The 17,892-nt window shown below is 48.1% G+C and overlaps 1 protein-coding gene across 4 annotated transcripts; it reads left to right on the top strand.

The window, feature by feature from the left end:
* The first annotated feature begins 456 nt into the window (after positions 1-456).
* Positions 457-15,935, top strand: atf7a (activating transcription factor 7a). Of its 4 annotated transcripts, XM_028994800.1 has the most exons (12): positions 457-495; positions 4,523-4,594; positions 7,387-7,483; positions 8,259-8,452; positions 8,542-8,688; positions 10,222-10,379; positions 10,525-10,612; positions 10,843-10,956; positions 11,579-11,728; positions 11,804-11,992; positions 12,297-12,402; positions 14,377-15,935. In XM_028994800.1, the coding sequence occupies exons 2-12, from the start codon at positions 4,547-4,549 to the stop codon at positions 14,616-14,618; spliced, it is 1,533 nt and encodes a 510-aa protein (XP_028850633.1). In that variant the 5' UTR covers positions 457-495; positions 4,523-4,546; the 3' UTR covers positions 14,619-15,935. The 4 variants fall into 4 exon arrangements, with proteins under 4 accessions (XP_028850633.1, XP_028850632.1, XP_028850631.1 ...); XM_028994799.1 differs by lacking the exon at positions 457-495 and having other exon boundaries at positions 4,278-4,594; positions 14,380-15,935; XM_028994798.1 differs by lacking the exon at positions 457-495 and having other exon boundaries at positions 4,278-4,594.
* Positions 15,936-17,892: the final 1,957 nt, after the last annotated feature.

Raw genomic sequence — 17,892 nt, 5'->3', positions numbered from 1 at the left:
ATGTCATCTTTCGACCCACTGGCACCGACCAAGTTACTTTTGCACGCTGAAACAGAACAGTTGCATCGCGGGCTGCCATGTGGCTCACACTGGTTGTCTAGTCTGTCTTTTGCACTTATGTTGCACCATGTTCCTGGACGAATGCCGTCCCGTGGCATTATGTAATGTGTAGATGGGCCAGGATCTCATAGTCACACTTCCTCTGGGCCCCGGTGAACCACCAAACCCCTGTCCCCGTCGCCCTACTGACGCTGTCAAACGAGAACGGGTGGCGCTGCTCGGCCCCAAAGACACGGAGACGCGGGGCCTTTAAGATTTTAAAGCGCTTCGTAAAGGCCGACGGGTGTCGGTGTACTCCGTGTTCCCTGCCCTCTAATGAGTCCCGGAGCGGGGAGGTGGAATTTCACGCCGTGACGTCAGCTCTCGCGATGTTTGCGGTGGAAGGGGAGTGTCAGATTCCAGGGGAGAAGAGAGGATAGCGAGAGGGGCGCTGAGGTGAGTTTGTAAACACTCCGCCGCTGTCAAAAACGTCCCCAATCCTGCCCGGTTCGGGCGCCGAAACGCGACAGGGCGGTCGCCTGTCAACGCGCGACCACGCCGTGGTGGCGCGGGCGGGTCCTCGTTGGTAAATTCGAGACGCGTTAACTTCGCTGCCAAAGTGTTGTGCTAGCTGTGCCTTCGCCCGGGCAGCCCCATACAGTGCTGGCTAGCGGGTGTAGCATGCTATCTACTTTCCTCCCGCCGTTAACCATCGCGTTTGGTCTCTCACCATCTGCCGAGGTTTTATTAAGGTCACTTCTACTAAAGCTCCCCGGGCCGGCTGCTGTTAAATCGAGAGCTCGTAGCCGGGTGTTAACCCCCCCCCCGCAGGTCCTGTGCAGCTCGAACGGCTCCATCCCAGGGATTAAATTATGGGCGCAGCGTACTTTTTCACTAGCGTGGGGTTTAATAGCGGCCTGCTCGCTGGACGTCCCTGGCCCTGGAAGAAAAGTGGTAAATTCCATCCAGCGTTTGTGTGGTCCCCTCGTCGGCCAATCGAATGCTGTCGGCATGCGTGACTGGCGGCGAAACCAGCCATTGGGAATGGCCGCATTTATGATTGACCCGCTGCTGACCAATCATGTAGCTCAGGGGGCGGGCACATGCGGGAAAAGGCGGGCTTCTGAGGGTGCGTGTGCAACAAGGTAGCGAAATAGCTTATTTTAGCGTAGCATGGCTAAGTACACTTGCAGCGGCTGTTAGCACTTGTTAGCAAGCGACTGCTGTAACGTCCACGCAGCCGCGGTCCCTTGCGACATCGACAACGCTCGTTATAAAAGAATAAACCGGAATTGCATATCCGATTTTTGGTGGCCTTGCTAAATGTTATGATGGGCGAGAAAAATCCGAGCGGATTTTTAATCCTGTCTTTGCACGTTGTTTTTGAAGAGCAATGCGCCGTAATGCGTCTGAATTATAGTTTAAGGAGTTGCAATATCATATTCACTCTTAGTCGCCATTTTGTAGTTTTTGGAATTGGTAATAAATTGATTGCACTGTTAATTCGTGCTCCGTCTTACTACGGCGTCAGCATCTTTTGTGATGCTGGTCCAACTTTTACCAAAAACCTGTAAATGATATCATGTCGTCCACAGTTGGCTACTTACGTGCTATATCTTTAATTTACGTGGCAGACGAGTAAATTAAAGTAAAGTACATGCTGTATCTCTGCCAGTGCGGCTTCTCAAATGTTGCAAACACATCTCCTGACAGCAACGAAGCCCTGCCAATCTCGGGAGATCCTGAGTGTTCCACGCAGGTGCTGAACAACGTGGCCAGGGTTCTGTTCTGCATGTCCCACTGCCGCTGTGCCGTGTTCAGCAATGTGGGCTGATGGCCCCAATTAGTCCAGTCATCCGAGGCTCATCTCACCAGTCGGCCCTGCGTGTGCGTGCCTGTCATCACTAGTCTACGCGCGAGAGTTGAATTTGTGTCGTATGTCCACATTTTGACTCGTCCGTTTGGACCCAGCACGTTGATGTCGTAGCTTTTTAAAAGCTGAGCGGCGGGACGACCTCGTGACCTTTGTTTTTATGAACGCCCTCGCCTATCTTCCAGACTTTTACGTGGGAAAACATCCACAAACGAAGGGGGTGTTATTCAAGGTTGGTGTCCCGGCACCGCGAACCAATCCCGGAACCCGCGCTCTGTTGTATAAATAGGAGGCCGCTTCCAAACGTCTCCGGTTATCGGCAGAAGAGCAGCACCGATGGCTGTATTGTGTGGCCTTGCGTGTCGGCCCGCTGCCGCGGCGCCGCCGCTGGTGGTTTGGGCGTATTGGGTGTCGTTTATTCCGTGCGCCGGAGCTCGTGTTCGGCTCGGGCCCTACATAAATACGCCGCGGCCGCGGTACACGCCCCGCAGGCCCGGTCTCCTTTGACGGTGACTTGTTCGAGAGCTGAATGGTGCTGGAATCTTCCATGACCGCCCCTTCCTTTCCCTCGCGCCCCCTCTCTGTCTTTGCGGGGTCTCCCCTGCCCCTCTTGGCGGCGCGCGCTCCGGATTCTTCATTCCTGGCCGCGCCGGGGGCTATTAATACGGTTTGTTTAGTAGGTTTCCTAGCAGGCGGCATCAAACACCGCGGCCCCGGCGCCGATTATAGCAGAGGGCCCCGCACCTCCACCTGCTGACGCGGAGAAAACCAGGACCCTCGCGCAGACGGGTGCACGGACACCCCGACCGGCATCTTGGTCGCAATGCCGCTCGTTTCACGGTTTAAAAAACGCGATATGTGGCTCTTTAGTGCCTTTCTTTACTGGTGCTGGCACGAGGGGGAGTCTGGTTTTTGTGGTGGGGAGCTTGTAATTAAGGTCCTTGGTAGGAACCTTTGTGCCTTTCGGCCCTATTTTAGACCCACAGAAAAAAAAAGTCACGCGTTCCTCCTGGATGGCTGCAAGTCAGCTTCCTCTAATGGTGCACGTTGTCTGCAAGCTGGGGGAGAATTACTAAATGATCATACCGTAGTGTGAATTAGACTGTGTGTGTGTGTGTGTGTGTGTGTGTGTGTGTGTGTGTCGTGGTGTAATGAGGGGGTTGCCGCTCCTCGCCTGTAAGCGGACCGGCGTGTTTCTGTCCCGTCGGGATGGCAACGGCGGGCGCTGAAACCTTCCACATGCGACCGCGGGTCCGATCGGTGCGTCTTTTGGTGGTAGGGGCCTAGCGGGTAACACACTCGCCTATGGACCGGAAGACCCAGGTTCAAACCCCACTTACTACCACCGTGTCCCTGAGCAGGACACTTAACCCTGAGTGTCTCCAGGGGGGGACTGTCCCCGTAACTACTGACTAAGTCGCTCTGGATAAGGACGTCTGGTAAATGCTGTAAATGTCTTTTGCATGACCAGTAGAATCGAAGCGTCGGCGCGGGTTGGCGTTCGGTCTGTCCCTTTAACACGCCCACACAGCGGGAATGGAGGCGCGGCTGATCTTATCGGTGTCCGAGTGTCCAGAGATCTACACACGGCACTCGGCCTCAGAGTGGCTCAGCGCGAAGGCGACATAACATGTCGATATATGCCGCTCGGCGCCGGTAAGCATCCCGGCCCGTGAAGGGGGCGGGCGGCTGGTTGTGGGATTGCGTAACGGCGGCGACGCGTCGCGCTGCGCCGGCGGGCCGGGGCGGGGAACGGGACCGGGAGTGTTGAAACATTCATGCAGCCCTCCCCTCCCCTCACCTTCCTCTTTTACTTACAGTGAATGAACAAGTCTTCCTGCCGCCGGGACTCTCCGGCGGCCCCCGGCGCGCCGCGTTGGGGGCAGATGTCGAGAGCGGGGGTCAACAGCAGGGGTCAACGGCGGGTCCTCGTTGGGGATTGAAGGGGCGAGCAGTAGGCGCTTTAAGTCAACTTGGCGCAGGGAGCCACGGTTTGCTGCCATCTTCACGTTTTATGCACAAGCAATTAGAAGTGGCGCTTAAAGTACATTTCCAGCACGGGCACCGCTGACGCGTCATTCGCAGAAACGGGAAGCAGTGGCCGCTTCAAAGAAATGCGGAGGGGAAAAAAAGCGTCATTTTGAGAGCCTAACGCTAACTATTCGAACGAGGAAGTAAGGAATGTGTTTTTCTGCCGGAGCCACTTGTCTGGTGGAGATCGGAATTGTTCAGAGATGTGGGGTGGGGGCTATAGAAATTGTTAGGAGCCCCCCTCAGTTAAGGGTAGAATTAAGCAGGGGAGGGGTTGGGCGAGAGAGAGATGTCTTTGTTCCGATGCTCCGGCCCTTTTTTCGTGTGAGAACCTCTTCTCATTGGCCGGTCGGATGCCTCCAGTGAGAAGGAAGTGTCACCAGGGAAACTTCAACTTGCTGTGTGTGTGTGTGTGTGTGTGTGTGTGTGTGTGTGTGTTTTTCCCTGCCACGTTATTTTTAAACACCCTCTGCTTCCTGCATTGACTCGGCTGGGACCGGCAGCCTCCGTTCCGCCTTTGTTTTGCACCTGAAGAACCGCCACGGCAACATGTTCACCTCCTCTGCTCCTCTCCCACAGTTACACTGCAAGCTCTTTGCAAGAATGGGGGACGACCGACCTTTTGTGTGCAGCGCTCCCGGCTGTGGGCAGGTACGTCTGACTTTCCAGTACCTTCCTGTGTGTGTGTGTGTGTGTGTGTGTGTGTGTGTGTGTGTGTGTGTGTTTTGGCACTCTGTTTATATGGTATGGTGTGGGTGACTAATGGTCGAAATCGAAACGAAATGCCACATACACTGTACTCAACCGAACCCGGTACAGTGGTCTCAGTATTTTTTGACACGATCATCAGTGCATCGGTGTCTGAATTGATTCCACTCGCACGCCCACTGTTAAATTCTGGCTTATTTTCCCCTTATGTAACACTACAGACATACTTTTCAGAAGTTTGCTGTGTTGTTTAGGTAATATTATTCTAGAGAACTATCAGCCATAATCAACAACACAAATTGTGTGTGTGTGTGTGTGTGTGTGTGTGTGTGTGTGTGTGTGTGTGTGTGTATATATATATATATATATATATATATAATATTAAAGCTTTAACATATTAAGCTTTTATATATAGCATATACAAAGCTGTAATTGTAAATTAAACACAAGAAACTTTTTTTCTTTTTTTTTTTTACCATGTTTAGTGTTTTTTTTTTTAATATTTACCTTTTTTTTTTCTCCACATTAACCTCGGCATGTTATGGTGTGTTTTTGGGAGCCTTCGCTACATGAAATCTTACCCGCCACAGTTGTGCTCACCCCTGGTGCTACACTCGTACTGGGCCCATGAGCACACGCCAAGAGAGAGCGTGCTTGTGCAACGCCGGTGAGCTACCATCTCCCCCGCCGCTGACTCACCGGCTGTGGCCGTGACTAATCTGGCTACGGTTCCCCCCCCCCCCGACCGCCCGCCCGCCCTCCAAACGTCTCTCTCCGCATCGCCCCGTGGCCGAAGGCTCTGGTTTAGTCAGGCGGACGCGGGGCATAATGGTCCGTTAACAAAACGCCGGCGCCCAGCTGCGTGCCAGCGCCGGGCCCTTCGGCCTCCGGCCGCCACAGGAAGTGCACGATGGCGAGACGCGGGCCGGGGAGGTGTCCCTGTCGAGTGGGTCCGCCGTTTATTTTCCACCCGCTAAACAACTGTAAACGTCACGCGTAGGCTCTGAAATATTGATATGCGGTTTTGGTAAGTTTATGGTTTTATTTCTTTCTTTCTTCCTCCTCGTCATCTTCTGCAGTGAAAGGTCTCCGATGCGTTCCACACACACACACACGATGTCAGATTTTTTTCCCAGCAGTTATGTAACTCTCACAAAGCACCCGGACAGGTTGGTTTTCAGCTCATGGGATATTGTACATTTTTGATTGTTGTGTGTGTGTGTGTATGTGTTTTCTGGATTCGTATGAAGAAGGATTCGTATGTGCAGTTCTGCAGGTATAGATTCTGTACCTATGATATGAAAAAACACTACATACACTACGGCCTTTCCGTTGGTGTGTAATTAGAAGATGAACTTTAATTATGTTTTTAAGAACATCATTAAGTATAAAAGGGGGGAGGAGCCTGTAGGCACGATTGACTGCTCTCACAAACCCCTACTTCCTCATTCTGGACGTTTAGACCTCCTCCGTGTCGATACGTGACACGCCCAGGTATAGATATTTTTTGTTAGCTGCGCAGCTTTTGTTACGGCCGTGCAAATATTGGGTTTAGGGGCTCGCTGGCAGATGGGCTCGGGTCTCTGCTTGTCCTCACGGCCCTACTACATTCACACCGAGCCGGCATCTGGCCCCGTCTCTGCGGCAGCCCATCACCAAAACAAACGGGACTGGAGTCGTCACTAAACAGCCAGTCCTGCCGGGGCGCGGTCCCTCGGGTCGTAACAGCAGTGCGCTAACGCCCCGCCCCGTCCTTAGAGCACCCCAGACCAAACACACCGGAATGTCTGGCTCCTCCCCCCCCCCCTCCATAATCCTTCCCCGAGGTTCCGCGACTCTGGTGCCCTTTATCCCGAGACAGGGCGGCCTCCTCTGTGGCGGTGCGGGCCCCGGCGTGGCCCCTGCAGTTGTCGTACCGGCGGTGGCGGCGCGTCTAAAAATAAAGCCGCCGACACTTGACTGTGTTTCCACTCGCCGGCGCTGCCGCAGCTGCGATGTAACTGCGACGCGGAGCCAGGAATAGTCCCGGAGATGCGTACCGGCAGGAGTCGGGGCGAGGGAGCGGGCCGCGAAAGCAACTTTCGCCGAGATTACCGTCACCGTCCCACAACGTCCATGCTAGCAAGTCCAGTAATTATCTAACAACGAATATGAGCGTAATATGGATCATCCTGGCCAGTGGTTGCGCCATCAGTTTTTTTTTCTTATTCCTCCTCCCTTCACTGTTCTTTATTGTTTATAAATATACAAATAATAATAATTCCATTTTACACTTTGATTTGGTGATGTTCTGCGCTTAAAAACGAATACATGATATTTGATGACCTGCCAAAGCTGTATTTCCAGTCTGTTTCACCATATTACGTATTTAGGGGAAATTTACATTCGGGCTATTTAAATGTATGCACTGCGTGCTCATGATGTAATAGTTCCTGTACTTGTATGCGTTGTGTATGAGTTTATTAGGGTCAAAGTGCAAGCCACAGGAACTCAGTTTTCCTCGTTTTGACTTCCTTGCATGTCTTTAATAGCGCAAGGATTGTTGATGAAGATGGCGCCCTGAAGATGCTCTGTGTTAATGTCCCAACAAATAAGCCTTTTGTGTGTGTGAGAGACGATACACACTCGTTCTCTACCAACGGGTGTGACGTGGGCTCAATTTTTGCTGAAACGTAATCTCCGTGCCTCTCCCGCCTTTGTGTCCCTCGTGTAATTCTGAACCCTCCACGTTACAGCGGTTCACCAACGAGGACCACCTTGCCGTGCACCGGCACAAACACGAGATGACGCTGAAGTTTGGCCCGGCGAGGACCGACTCGGTCATCATAGCAGGTACGTCACCGCTCAAAACATGCCCGTGCCATGCAGGGAGCACAGGAGTGGCAATGAACAGCCGAATTAACTGCATAAACCTGACTGATTGGCCAAGTCATTAGCATAAATGCGATTCGGATATGTTTCATATAATAAAAAACATTTGAGTACCTAGACAGTGGGGATGGTCTTCCAACAGTCCTGGATGAGTAGGCGTGTCCAAACCTTTGACCTGTACCAAACTCTTATTAGATAAGTTATATATTTTTTAAGGGGTCTTAAAAAAGGGAATACAAAAGGGATGTCACTCTACTCACTAGTGACATCCCACCACGCCATCATCCTGTCTGGTCAGCAACATTCAATGTGTGTGTGGGGTAGGTGGACATGATAAAGGGGTTTAGGAATGCAGGTGGAGGTTAAGGGTCAACGCTCTCAGACGCTTTGCAATGGAGCATGTGTTAGGAGCCTTTTAATGATCAGTTTTTTCCACTTTCACTTCATCGCTTCCTTAAATGTATTAATAAACCCGCGAGAAGCCGGTTCTCACGACAGGAGCCCATGCAGTAAAACTGCTGGTGTGAGAAATGAAACGTTCCTTCGTCTGGGGCCTGTTTTACGCTCGGCAGCTCTATAGTTTCAGGCTTCTCCTTTGTGGCAGAACGTACTGGGTGAAATTAGGCCACGGTAGGAGTGGCAATGGGGAGGCGGGGGTTCAGGGCTTAGAACTGAACGATGGGGTGTCTGTATTTTTATGTGAACGTGTTAAAAAAATTGAAATGTCTCTCCCCAGACCAGACCCCGACTCCCACGCGCTTCCTGAAGAACTGCGAGGAGGTGGGTCTCTTCAACGAGCTGGCCAGCTCCTTCGAGCAGGAGTTCCGCAAGGCCCAGGAAGATGACAACAAGCGCGCCAAGAACGCGGTGAGCTACGTGGGACTGGGCGGAGGACTTTCGCTGCCAGAGAGCCGGGCCGGGGCAGGGCAGGTACCTCCACACAACGGCTGCTTGTAACGCAGATTTATGGAATTTTTTCGCTGTCTGCCTCATGCTTCCTTTCTCCTCGCCACGTGCAGGGCGCAGTGGACATGAGCCTCCAGACGCCATCGGACGTGAAGGTGAAAGAGGAGGAGCCAGTGGAGGTGGACTCCTCCCCCCCGGAGAGCCCCGATTCCATTTCCAGCATGTCTGACAGCGGCAGGGAGCCCTTGAGGAGGGGAAAGGTGAGGAGGGGAAGGTCTGGCTCACTGGGCTGTACGACCGCTGCTGCTCAACTGGCAATTTTAAAACCATGAGAGTAATTCTTGCAGTGATAATGTTTCGTAAGATCATCTATTAAATATCACTCCACCTCAATATATCATTCCTGTGACCAGGTGCTGCCAACAGCTGGATCAGGATCACTCAAGAGAGATGAAACATTTCTCATTTACGGTCCCTTATCATGAAAATGTGACTTTGTGGGATTGTTTAACATTTAAAACGAGTTCCCCCTGCCTGTCTGTGGTCCTGTAGTGGCTTGAAATGGCGATAGGTGTAAAGAGTGCCTTGGTCATTCTTCTTTGCCGTTCAGAGAGCGGATCTGGAATTTGGTTACCTCTCGTTTCTCATGCTTTTTCCACCCAGAGAATTTCCCACCCCTCCCCTAAAACATTATCTCCACCGACCGCCATGGCATTGCAGTTTCTTGGTGATTGGGTGTGAAAATGAGCACAAATTTATTTTTTTTTAGTTGCGTCACGTAAAGCAACAAAAATAATATCATTGGACAAATAAATTGTGGACTGTGGTATGTTCATATTCATCCAATGGAGAGCTATGCTGAACTACTAAACTATGTAATAATACCTCCTCCAGCACGTTGCCTACCAGTTTCCAGCTCTCGCTGTCTCGCCGCAGTGCAGTACAATATATGATGTAAAAGAACCATGCAACAGATAATGCAGCACATAAAGATCAATACACAACATACAGTTTGTATACAAGACAATCTACATAAATTTGCACAGTGAACACATGAATTTGGGTTCAGATGTACACAAATCCACAGCAACGTACATTTTCTAATCTCCCTACAATCACCCTGCTCAGTAAGAAGTTTTCTTGTTGTCCCTCAATCATTCTGGATTAAATAATGCACAATTTTTTGATTATTTAAATGATAGAACACCCCCAGTCAGAAGTGTAGTGATGCTCCTTGAATCGGATGAATCGGTGCAGAATGGGATGCAGCGATAGAAGCCATATTGTAGAAATGCTGAAAACCTGGACATTGTGTTGAGGGCGGGCGGACTGGCCCCATATCAAGTGTTCTACCTACACTGTAAATTTAGACAGCAGGTCTGAGTTCCACGCATCTGCGTTGGTGGCATCAGGCACATTGTGGCCTCCTTTCAGCCCACAGCTGTTTTTGTTGAGCAATTGAATTTGTGTATTTCTACAAAAATTTCGTTTTTTATTTATTAATTTAGTTAAAATGCAATATTAGTTGCATTTGTTTATAAAAGCTAAATGAATTGGATTCTACCCTGATAAAACTAATCTTACTTGAGTAGGGCTTTCTCTTGGGCTAATAGTTGCCCAGGGGTCAACCTGCTGACCCCTCAGTCGTAAGTGTGGACCCCACTTTGACAAATCCTGCCATTGTGTCCCTGATCAGCATACTTAACTCTCTTTACTGCTGAAGAGGGCCGGACCTGTACATTGGAGAATGGAAATGTAAACGCAGAAGAATAATGAGCGTTTGGACCCCACAGGAATCTCCCCCTAAACCAGCAGTGAGTTCAGCCCCGACCCCCACCATCGTGAGGCCGGGTTCGCTCCCCCTGCACCTGGGCTATGACACGCTGCACCCCACCATGCCCTCCCCAACCTCAGTCATCACACAGGCCCCGCCCTCCAACCGCCAGCTTGGGTATGTACTGCGTATTGAGCCAGATGTCTGGAGTTCTTTACATTTGTAACAGAGTGGTCACACGTCTGGGGCGGTATATTTCACCACCCTGTCGGTCTTTTGCTCATCCGTACTCCCCCTTTGTGCATTTGTTCCTGATCTTTAGCTCTCCCACCTATCCGATGATGATGCTTCCAAATGGACAGGCTGTGCCAGTGCTGCCCGGTCCGGTGCCCATACAGTCTGTAATATCTGTGAGTATATCGCCGGTCAGCATCCTGAGCAACCGACTGGACTGAGTCTCTTGAAAGCAGGTGGTAAAGGTCAGATATTAGGAGCCATCGTGGTTAGAAGAAAAAGTTTGTCTACTCGACATTTAGCAGTGCACCCTTTTATAGCAGATAAAGTACGGCGTGATGTGCATTTGGTCTGTAAAATTGATGTGAGGTTGCTTTTATATATATATATATATATATTTTTGTAGCTGGCAAGACCCCTGATGGTGCCCAACATCCCTGGCATCCCTGGACCTCCACTAGGGGGAAGCAGTAGCGGCTCCTCCTCCCCTTCTGGCTACACCCACTCTGAAGCCAAGATGGTAAGATCGCACTGCAGATTTGAGCGCTTAACCCTAAAAAAAAAAAAAAAAAAAAAAAAATTTAAAGTGAAGTGATTGTCATTGTGATGAACAGCACACGGTGAAATGTGTCCTCTGCTTTTAACCATCACCTTTGGTGAGCAGTGGGCAGCCATGACAGGCTCCCGGGGAGCAGTGTGTGGGGACGGTGCTTTGCTCAGTGGCACCTCAGTTGCACCTTGGCGGATCAGGATTCGAACCGGCAACCTTCTGATTACGGGGCCGCTTCCTTAACCACTAGGCCACCACTGCCCCCTTTTATAACACTGGATATGTAAGAGAAAATAATTATTTTTAAAAGTCCAAGTTGTTGCAAAGCAACGGTAATAAAATTACCACACAGCATTAGTCAGGTCAAAAAAATTATCTATAACCCTTGTGTCTGAAAACTCATTCACAATCAGGCAGCTCTATCTAGTGGTGCTTCCTTGAATGTCCCTAAATAGTGATCACCCTATAAACCTGATGTATAGTTAATAGCTTTTTTTTGCTCCACATTCCTCTGTTAAATTGACTTATGACGAGCATGAACTCTTGCGTCCCAACATATTTGGTGATGATTGTGTGTGTGTGTGTCCTCCAGAGACTGAAAGCAGCTCTGTCCCACCAGACGGCCGCAGCTCAGAGCTGTGGTGGGGTGGCCATGGGCTCCAGCCCCATGGTGCCCCAGAGGATAGAGCAGAGCCAGCTGCTCGTGCAGCACCCAGACGCCCCGTCTCCCGCCCAGCCACAGGTACTGCGAACGCGCATGCAGCCAGAGAGTCACGTCGTCTGGTTCTCCTGGTTGAGTAACATCCCGTATGTCCAGGTCTCACCAGCCCAGCCCACCGGGGGTCGGCGGCGGCGGACGACAGAGGACGACCCGGACGAGCGGAGGCAGCGCTTCCTGGAGCGGAATCGCGCCGCGGCCTCGCGCTGTCGGCAGAAACGCAAGCTGTGGGTGAACTCGCTGGAGAAGAAGGCCGAGGAGCTGACCACCATGAACGTCTCGCTTTCGGTGTGTACCCTCCTCGCTTTCCCTCCGGGTCTCTCTCACGGTCACGGCCAGTCAGGTTCGTTCTCGCCGATCCACCCGGAGGATTTTCCAACTCTACTTAATTAGCGAACCTCATTCGAGCGCCTGTATCTCGTTACGGTTTAATGAGCTCATTAAGGCGTCCATCCACCTCCCGTGTTTGCAGCGGTAGAAATCTCCGGGGCCGAACTCAAGCTGCACTGCTTCATATTAGCTGTGCTGCAGGTTTATATTATTTATGTTGCTTTTTTTTTTATTATTTAATGACAATGTGGTTCCTCTCCAGAATGAGGTGTCCCTCTTACGAAATGAAGTGGCCCATCTGAAGCAGCTTCTGCTGGCCCACAAGGACTGCCCTGTCACCACCCTACAGAAGAAGAACGCCTACTTAGGTGAGACCCCGGAGAAGAGCAGCAGTCCACTCACTCCATCTGTAGATGCTCCTAAAGACGTTGAAGTACATGCATGTCAGACAGTACAGAGTGAAATGAAACCAGGTGATGCACCAGGTTTGGGGGCCATGTGTGGCCTAGAGGTTAAGGAACTGGCCCCGTAATCAGCTGGTTCGAATCCCGATACACTGAGGTGCCACTGCTCACCAAGGGTGATGGGTTAAAAGTAGAGGACACATTTTGTTGTGTGCACCATGTGCTGTGCTGCAGTGTTTGACAATGACAGGAACTTCACTTTCACTTTTCACTTTCGCATAACATTTAAACAACGTTACATACTGGCATAAAGTGCGCGTGTGCAACACAGACAGACAGGGGACACTGAATAACATTTAGCAAAAAACATAAACTAGTGAAAAGAATAATAAATGTGCAAAGTAAAAGTAGTGCAAATATTGCTGTGCAAAATGGAACCTTGCAATAATATCTAATAATACTCAATATATTCAGTGTGGAAAGTCCCTGAGTGTTCAGGTGTCTGATGGCCTGTGGAAAGAAGCTGTTGCAGGGTCTGGCAGTGAGGGCCCGAATGCTTCTGCACCTTTTTCCCCGATGGTGGGAGGGTGAAGGGTGCATGTGAGGGGTGCGTAGAGTCCTTCACAATGCTGGTGGCTTTCCTGGTGTAGCGTGTGTGGTAAATGCCGGTTATGGCGTGAAGAGAGACCCCTGAAGAGAGTGCCGGATCGCAAGACCGGTCTTGCGATCCGGCACGGTGCAGTTCCCGAACCAGACCAGTGATGCAGTCATTTGGAGAGCCACAAATTCTTTTTGACCTCTAAAATGAAAATAACACTGCAGATCTTGTTTTACTTTTATGCTGTGTACAAAAAAGCTAGGATATTGTTATGCGAAATAGTTGGTGTGCAGATTGCATGTGTGCGGATGGTAGGAATATGCGAATATGCGTGTAGAAGCCGATGACGTGACGAATGTTAAATCACCCAGACAAGTCTAGAACCCTGGCCGGACATATTGTCCAGCACTGTGAGCGCTACACAACTTATCAAATTAAAATCAACATATGCAAATAATTGAGCACTAAATATTGCAAACAACTGTTTTCTCACCATGAGAGGTGTCTGATTTTGAAACCCGATTTTGAATTAAACACATTGCATCTTATTGTTACAAGATCACAATATTCTTCAGAAAAAAATTATTGAAAAAGCAACAAATAAAATAAAAATTTACGTAATTAGGTATTTATTCTCCAAAGCCACAGGTGCCACAAGAGCTTTATAGTGTACAGGGTCGTGCGGATGTTGCTAAATAGTGCCACATACTGGCCTACAATATGAAGACAATTGTTTAGCTCCAGCTGTAGACACAATTGTTTTAACCTTTTGTTGTGTGTGTGTTTTTCTGATGAAGTACTGGTCTGGGCTGCATGTGGAAACAGTTAAGCTTTTTTCAGATGCAGGGCTGAACCTTTGTGTTAAAAAATGGATCTGTAACTAACTAATGTCAATTGTATTTGATTTTGTTTAGTGTGTCAGATATGTTGCAATAATCTTTTTTTTTAAACAGGAACTTTTAAATACTTAAAAAAGAGCCTTCTTATACATGGCAGTGAATTTAATTCTCTATTGTTAATGGTACTGAATCGATGCTGAATATACATTTTAGAATGAGGTCTTGGTTTTGTTGTATTATATTATTGTTTAAGATCATTTTAAAGTACTTGACCACATCTACCAGGTTTTCAACACCATAAATATGTAATATTCAGATGTATTTTGAGTGTTAAAACTGTATTGTCGGCTGCCCAATGCAAGAGTTAAAATGATCCAGCTATATGTTCAGTAAGTTAGAAGAATGATCTGCTCATACATGATTGGTCCAAAATATCTTTATCTGTTCAGCGTTATGTCTGCTGGGTCTAACGTCCCCCGATCTTGCATTTCTCTCCTACAGCAGACGAAAGCATGAAAGACGTGTCTGAGCCCACGGGCTCTCCAGCCCCCGTCATCCAGCACAGCTCTCTGGCCCCCAGCCTGTCCTCCGTGGGGCCCAACGGGCTGAGCGCGCGGGCGGCGGCCGAGGCCGTGGCCATGTCGGTGCTGGCCGGCATGGGCAGCCAGCCGAGGGCCGAGACCAGCGGCGGGGGGGCTTCACACGTCATCATGGCCGCACAGTCCCAGCCCGCTGCCAGATGATGAGCGACGAGGACGGGGGACTCGCACTCATTCACACCCACACGCCTGCATACACCACCAGAGAGCGAGAGACAGGGAAAGACGTGTCTCTTCTCTCGTCACTTTCTCTCCTTGTGGGCAATAAATCTTCTTACTCCTCCACCTTCTTCCTCTCTGGAGCCACGGAGCTCAGCAGGATTCTGGGGATGAACTGGGACTATTGAGAAAGAAAAGAGAGAGAGAGAGAGAGAGAGAGCATCCCGTTCACTCTGCCATAAACTACAGGGGCTGGACTCCACTTTTAACCCCCTTCCCCGCCATTCTGCATCCTCACTGGATTCTCGGACTGCATATCTCGCCTTGCCTCTTTCTCTCGATGTAATGAACTGTTGTTGCCCTGAAGTCATTGACATTTGTCCCTTGGCTCGACCATGTGCACATATTTACCCCGAATGTGCGTCCCTGTTGCATTTCATGGCTGTTTTTTTTTTCTTTAATCTTTCCTTATTTGTAATGTAGCATAGCATGCCATTATCCCTCCCAAAGCCTTACTGTCACCCACACGAATCCTTTCCAAAGCAATGCAATATTTTTTATAGTAGAGTTTTATCTAGAGTTATTAAAACAAGAGAAAATCAAACTAACTAATTTATGTATTAAAACGCTCTCAAACAGGACCCTGCCCCCAAACGACCTCGTTTTTAGCCCTTTGTAAAATATTTTATCAACGTCTCGCTTGTGCATGCAGCTGGTTGCCATGGCCACGCGCTGTGGACAATTAGGGCGTGGTCCATGGGCTGCTACACTACTTGTTGGCGTACGGCCTTTAGAAATAAAAGTGCATCAGGTTGCAAGTTTCTGTTGCCACCGGACGGCAGGATATTTTGTCTGGTTTCACTCAGGCGTTTTTTTTTTTTGTTGTTTTTGTGGGAAACCTAAAACCACGAGTAGCTGCAGGAATTCCGGAACGCGGTCACGTTGGCTTTTTTTTTTTTTTATCAGATCTCGTTTCAGGATCGCATCGGGCCTGCCCGACCAGGGCGCGTCTGACCTCCCCGTGAAGCCATCGTATTTATGTTGTGCTCTTGATGTTGCGGCCTGCCGGCTTTGGCACGGGATCGCTCCACCTCGCCCTCTTTCACGTGCTACCACTCTAATGTAAAAGCCATGCCAGTGTCAAAGGTGCCCTCGTACTGCCGAGTTTAGGCCACTTCAGAAAGTCGCCTGACTGTTAACCGCAAAAAGGTTTTGTAACACTATTTACGTGTTCTTCTTCTTCTTTTGGACCTGATCAAAATGAACACACTGTTTCACACATCATAAAAATGCTTTTTTTTTTTTTTTTTTTTTTTTTTGCTTTTCTAAAGAAAAATTCTGCCTTAGAATCCCATCAGTGCCTCTGATTCCTCCGCCCAGGTTTGGTTTGTTCAGTTGGTTGATGAAAATGATGTGGCTGTTCGCCTGTTAAAAAGCCATTCATCGCCAAGCAAAACGACCGGAACAAAGAGCTTTATCTGCATATGATCATGTGTTTTGAACCCCCAATGCCTTGGGAAACTGAGAGTGGCTGCAGTTGGAGCAAGTTGGGCTGCCCCCCAGTGTTGTGGGTTGTAACTGCACTGGCAGTGTCGCTGTGGTTCTTCCATAATCCCTCTTAATACAATAGGATTATTAATCTGCACCGAAAGTGAACCTGGAGCTAAACAAGGGATGAGATGTTTTACTGTTCTTTATGTAATGTACATAATGTGACTTTTTTTTTTTTTTTCCACCCCTTTTGCATGTGCTGGGATTTTGGCACAAACTAAGGTATCAAGTCCAAAACATAAGGGCATGTCCAGATGCACTAAGAACATGATGCAGGTTTAGAAGTAATGTGTAATGTGTTTTTTTTTTCTTTGTTTCTTCTTCCTAGATTTTAACGACAGGTTTTTTTTGGGGTTTTTTTGTGACTTCACACATTTGTGACATCATTGTGTTGTGAATATATCCAAATACATATTATAATTTGCTCAGCAACCACTTCTCACATATCTCACAAGTGTGTCAAGTCTGGTCCTACAGTCCCAATGGTGACCCTGGCATTGTGTTGCATTTTGTGCTGGCACTATAATTTGCCAGCAGACCCTTTATAGACAAATGCTGAAAAAAAAGGAAAACCATATATATACATATATTCGTCTTTCATAATTGTCATTGGCACTTTTTTCATTTTCGAACTTTTTTTTTTTTTCATGGCGTGCTGTTATCAGGAATATAGAATTACCTGTCAAAATAAACGCTTTTATCTCCTTGTGATGCAATAATGAAATGTAGTTGTTTTCATTTTTCTGTTTCCTGTTCATTTTCAGTAAATCTTGACCGCTCCTTTAATGTTCAAAGGAATAAACCCTCTGATTTTGGGAGATTTTTTTCACTGCTTTTTAAGGCCTCTTCTGACCAAAAACTGGTCAGTCTGTGCAGGAACTTGTTTCTATCTGAATTTGTCTTCTAATGTGATGGTCAAAGGTTAATTTATTATGGATTTTGTTTTCATTTTGTTTTTGTTTTTTTTGTTTTTTTTTTCCATTAAATGTTTGAATTATGAACAACACCGTTTTAGTGATTAACCTCTTTAATGCATTGTTCTTAGTGGTAGAGCAAGTACAACAATAAGGAAAAGACAACATTGCAATTTCTTTTTCTTTTTATGGGTAAATCCACACTCCCATATGTTTAGGCTTTTGAAATTTTTGGAAAATGTCCATGTATTGTACATATGTATACTATATATAAATATATATTTACTTTTTCATGCATGTGGAATATTATTAAACACTTACCGTGCTGCAGTTTTAATTAAACAAATGCAACTTAATAGAATCCACATGTGTGTGATTCTTTTCTTATATTTTCAACATTATCTCTCGGTCATATTTTCCTGTTCCTTTTTTTTGGATTGTGATAAAGATGTTTAAAGGTGCAATGCGTGACATTAAACATTCGGATTAATTTTTTTTTTTTTAAATGTGTAGAAATAAAATATTTTACATTTTGTTAAAGGCATGTTGTTGTTGTCATGCCAAGATATTTACTGAAGTTACCACTAGCCAGGCGGATGATGAACATCATTTCCTGGTAAAATACTGTATCCTTTTTTATGGAGCATAAATTAGCATCAAGTATACAGGTAATTACATGTAACACCCCGTGGCCTAATGTATTAAGCACCTGACTTCTGATCAGAAGATTGAGGGTTTGAGTCCCATCGTGTTTTATGCAGTCTACAAGAAGCAAAGTGATACTTTGGGGCAGT

Source organism: Denticeps clupeoides, chromosome 10 (assembly GCF_900700375.1).
Source record: "Denticeps clupeoides chromosome 10, fDenClu1.1, whole genome shotgun sequence".
NCBI lineage: Eukaryota > Metazoa > Chordata > Actinopteri > Clupeiformes > Denticipitidae > Denticeps > Denticeps clupeoides.
The sequence above is the reverse complement of the archived record's forward strand: the minus strand, read 5'-3'. Positions and strand labels throughout refer to the sequence as shown.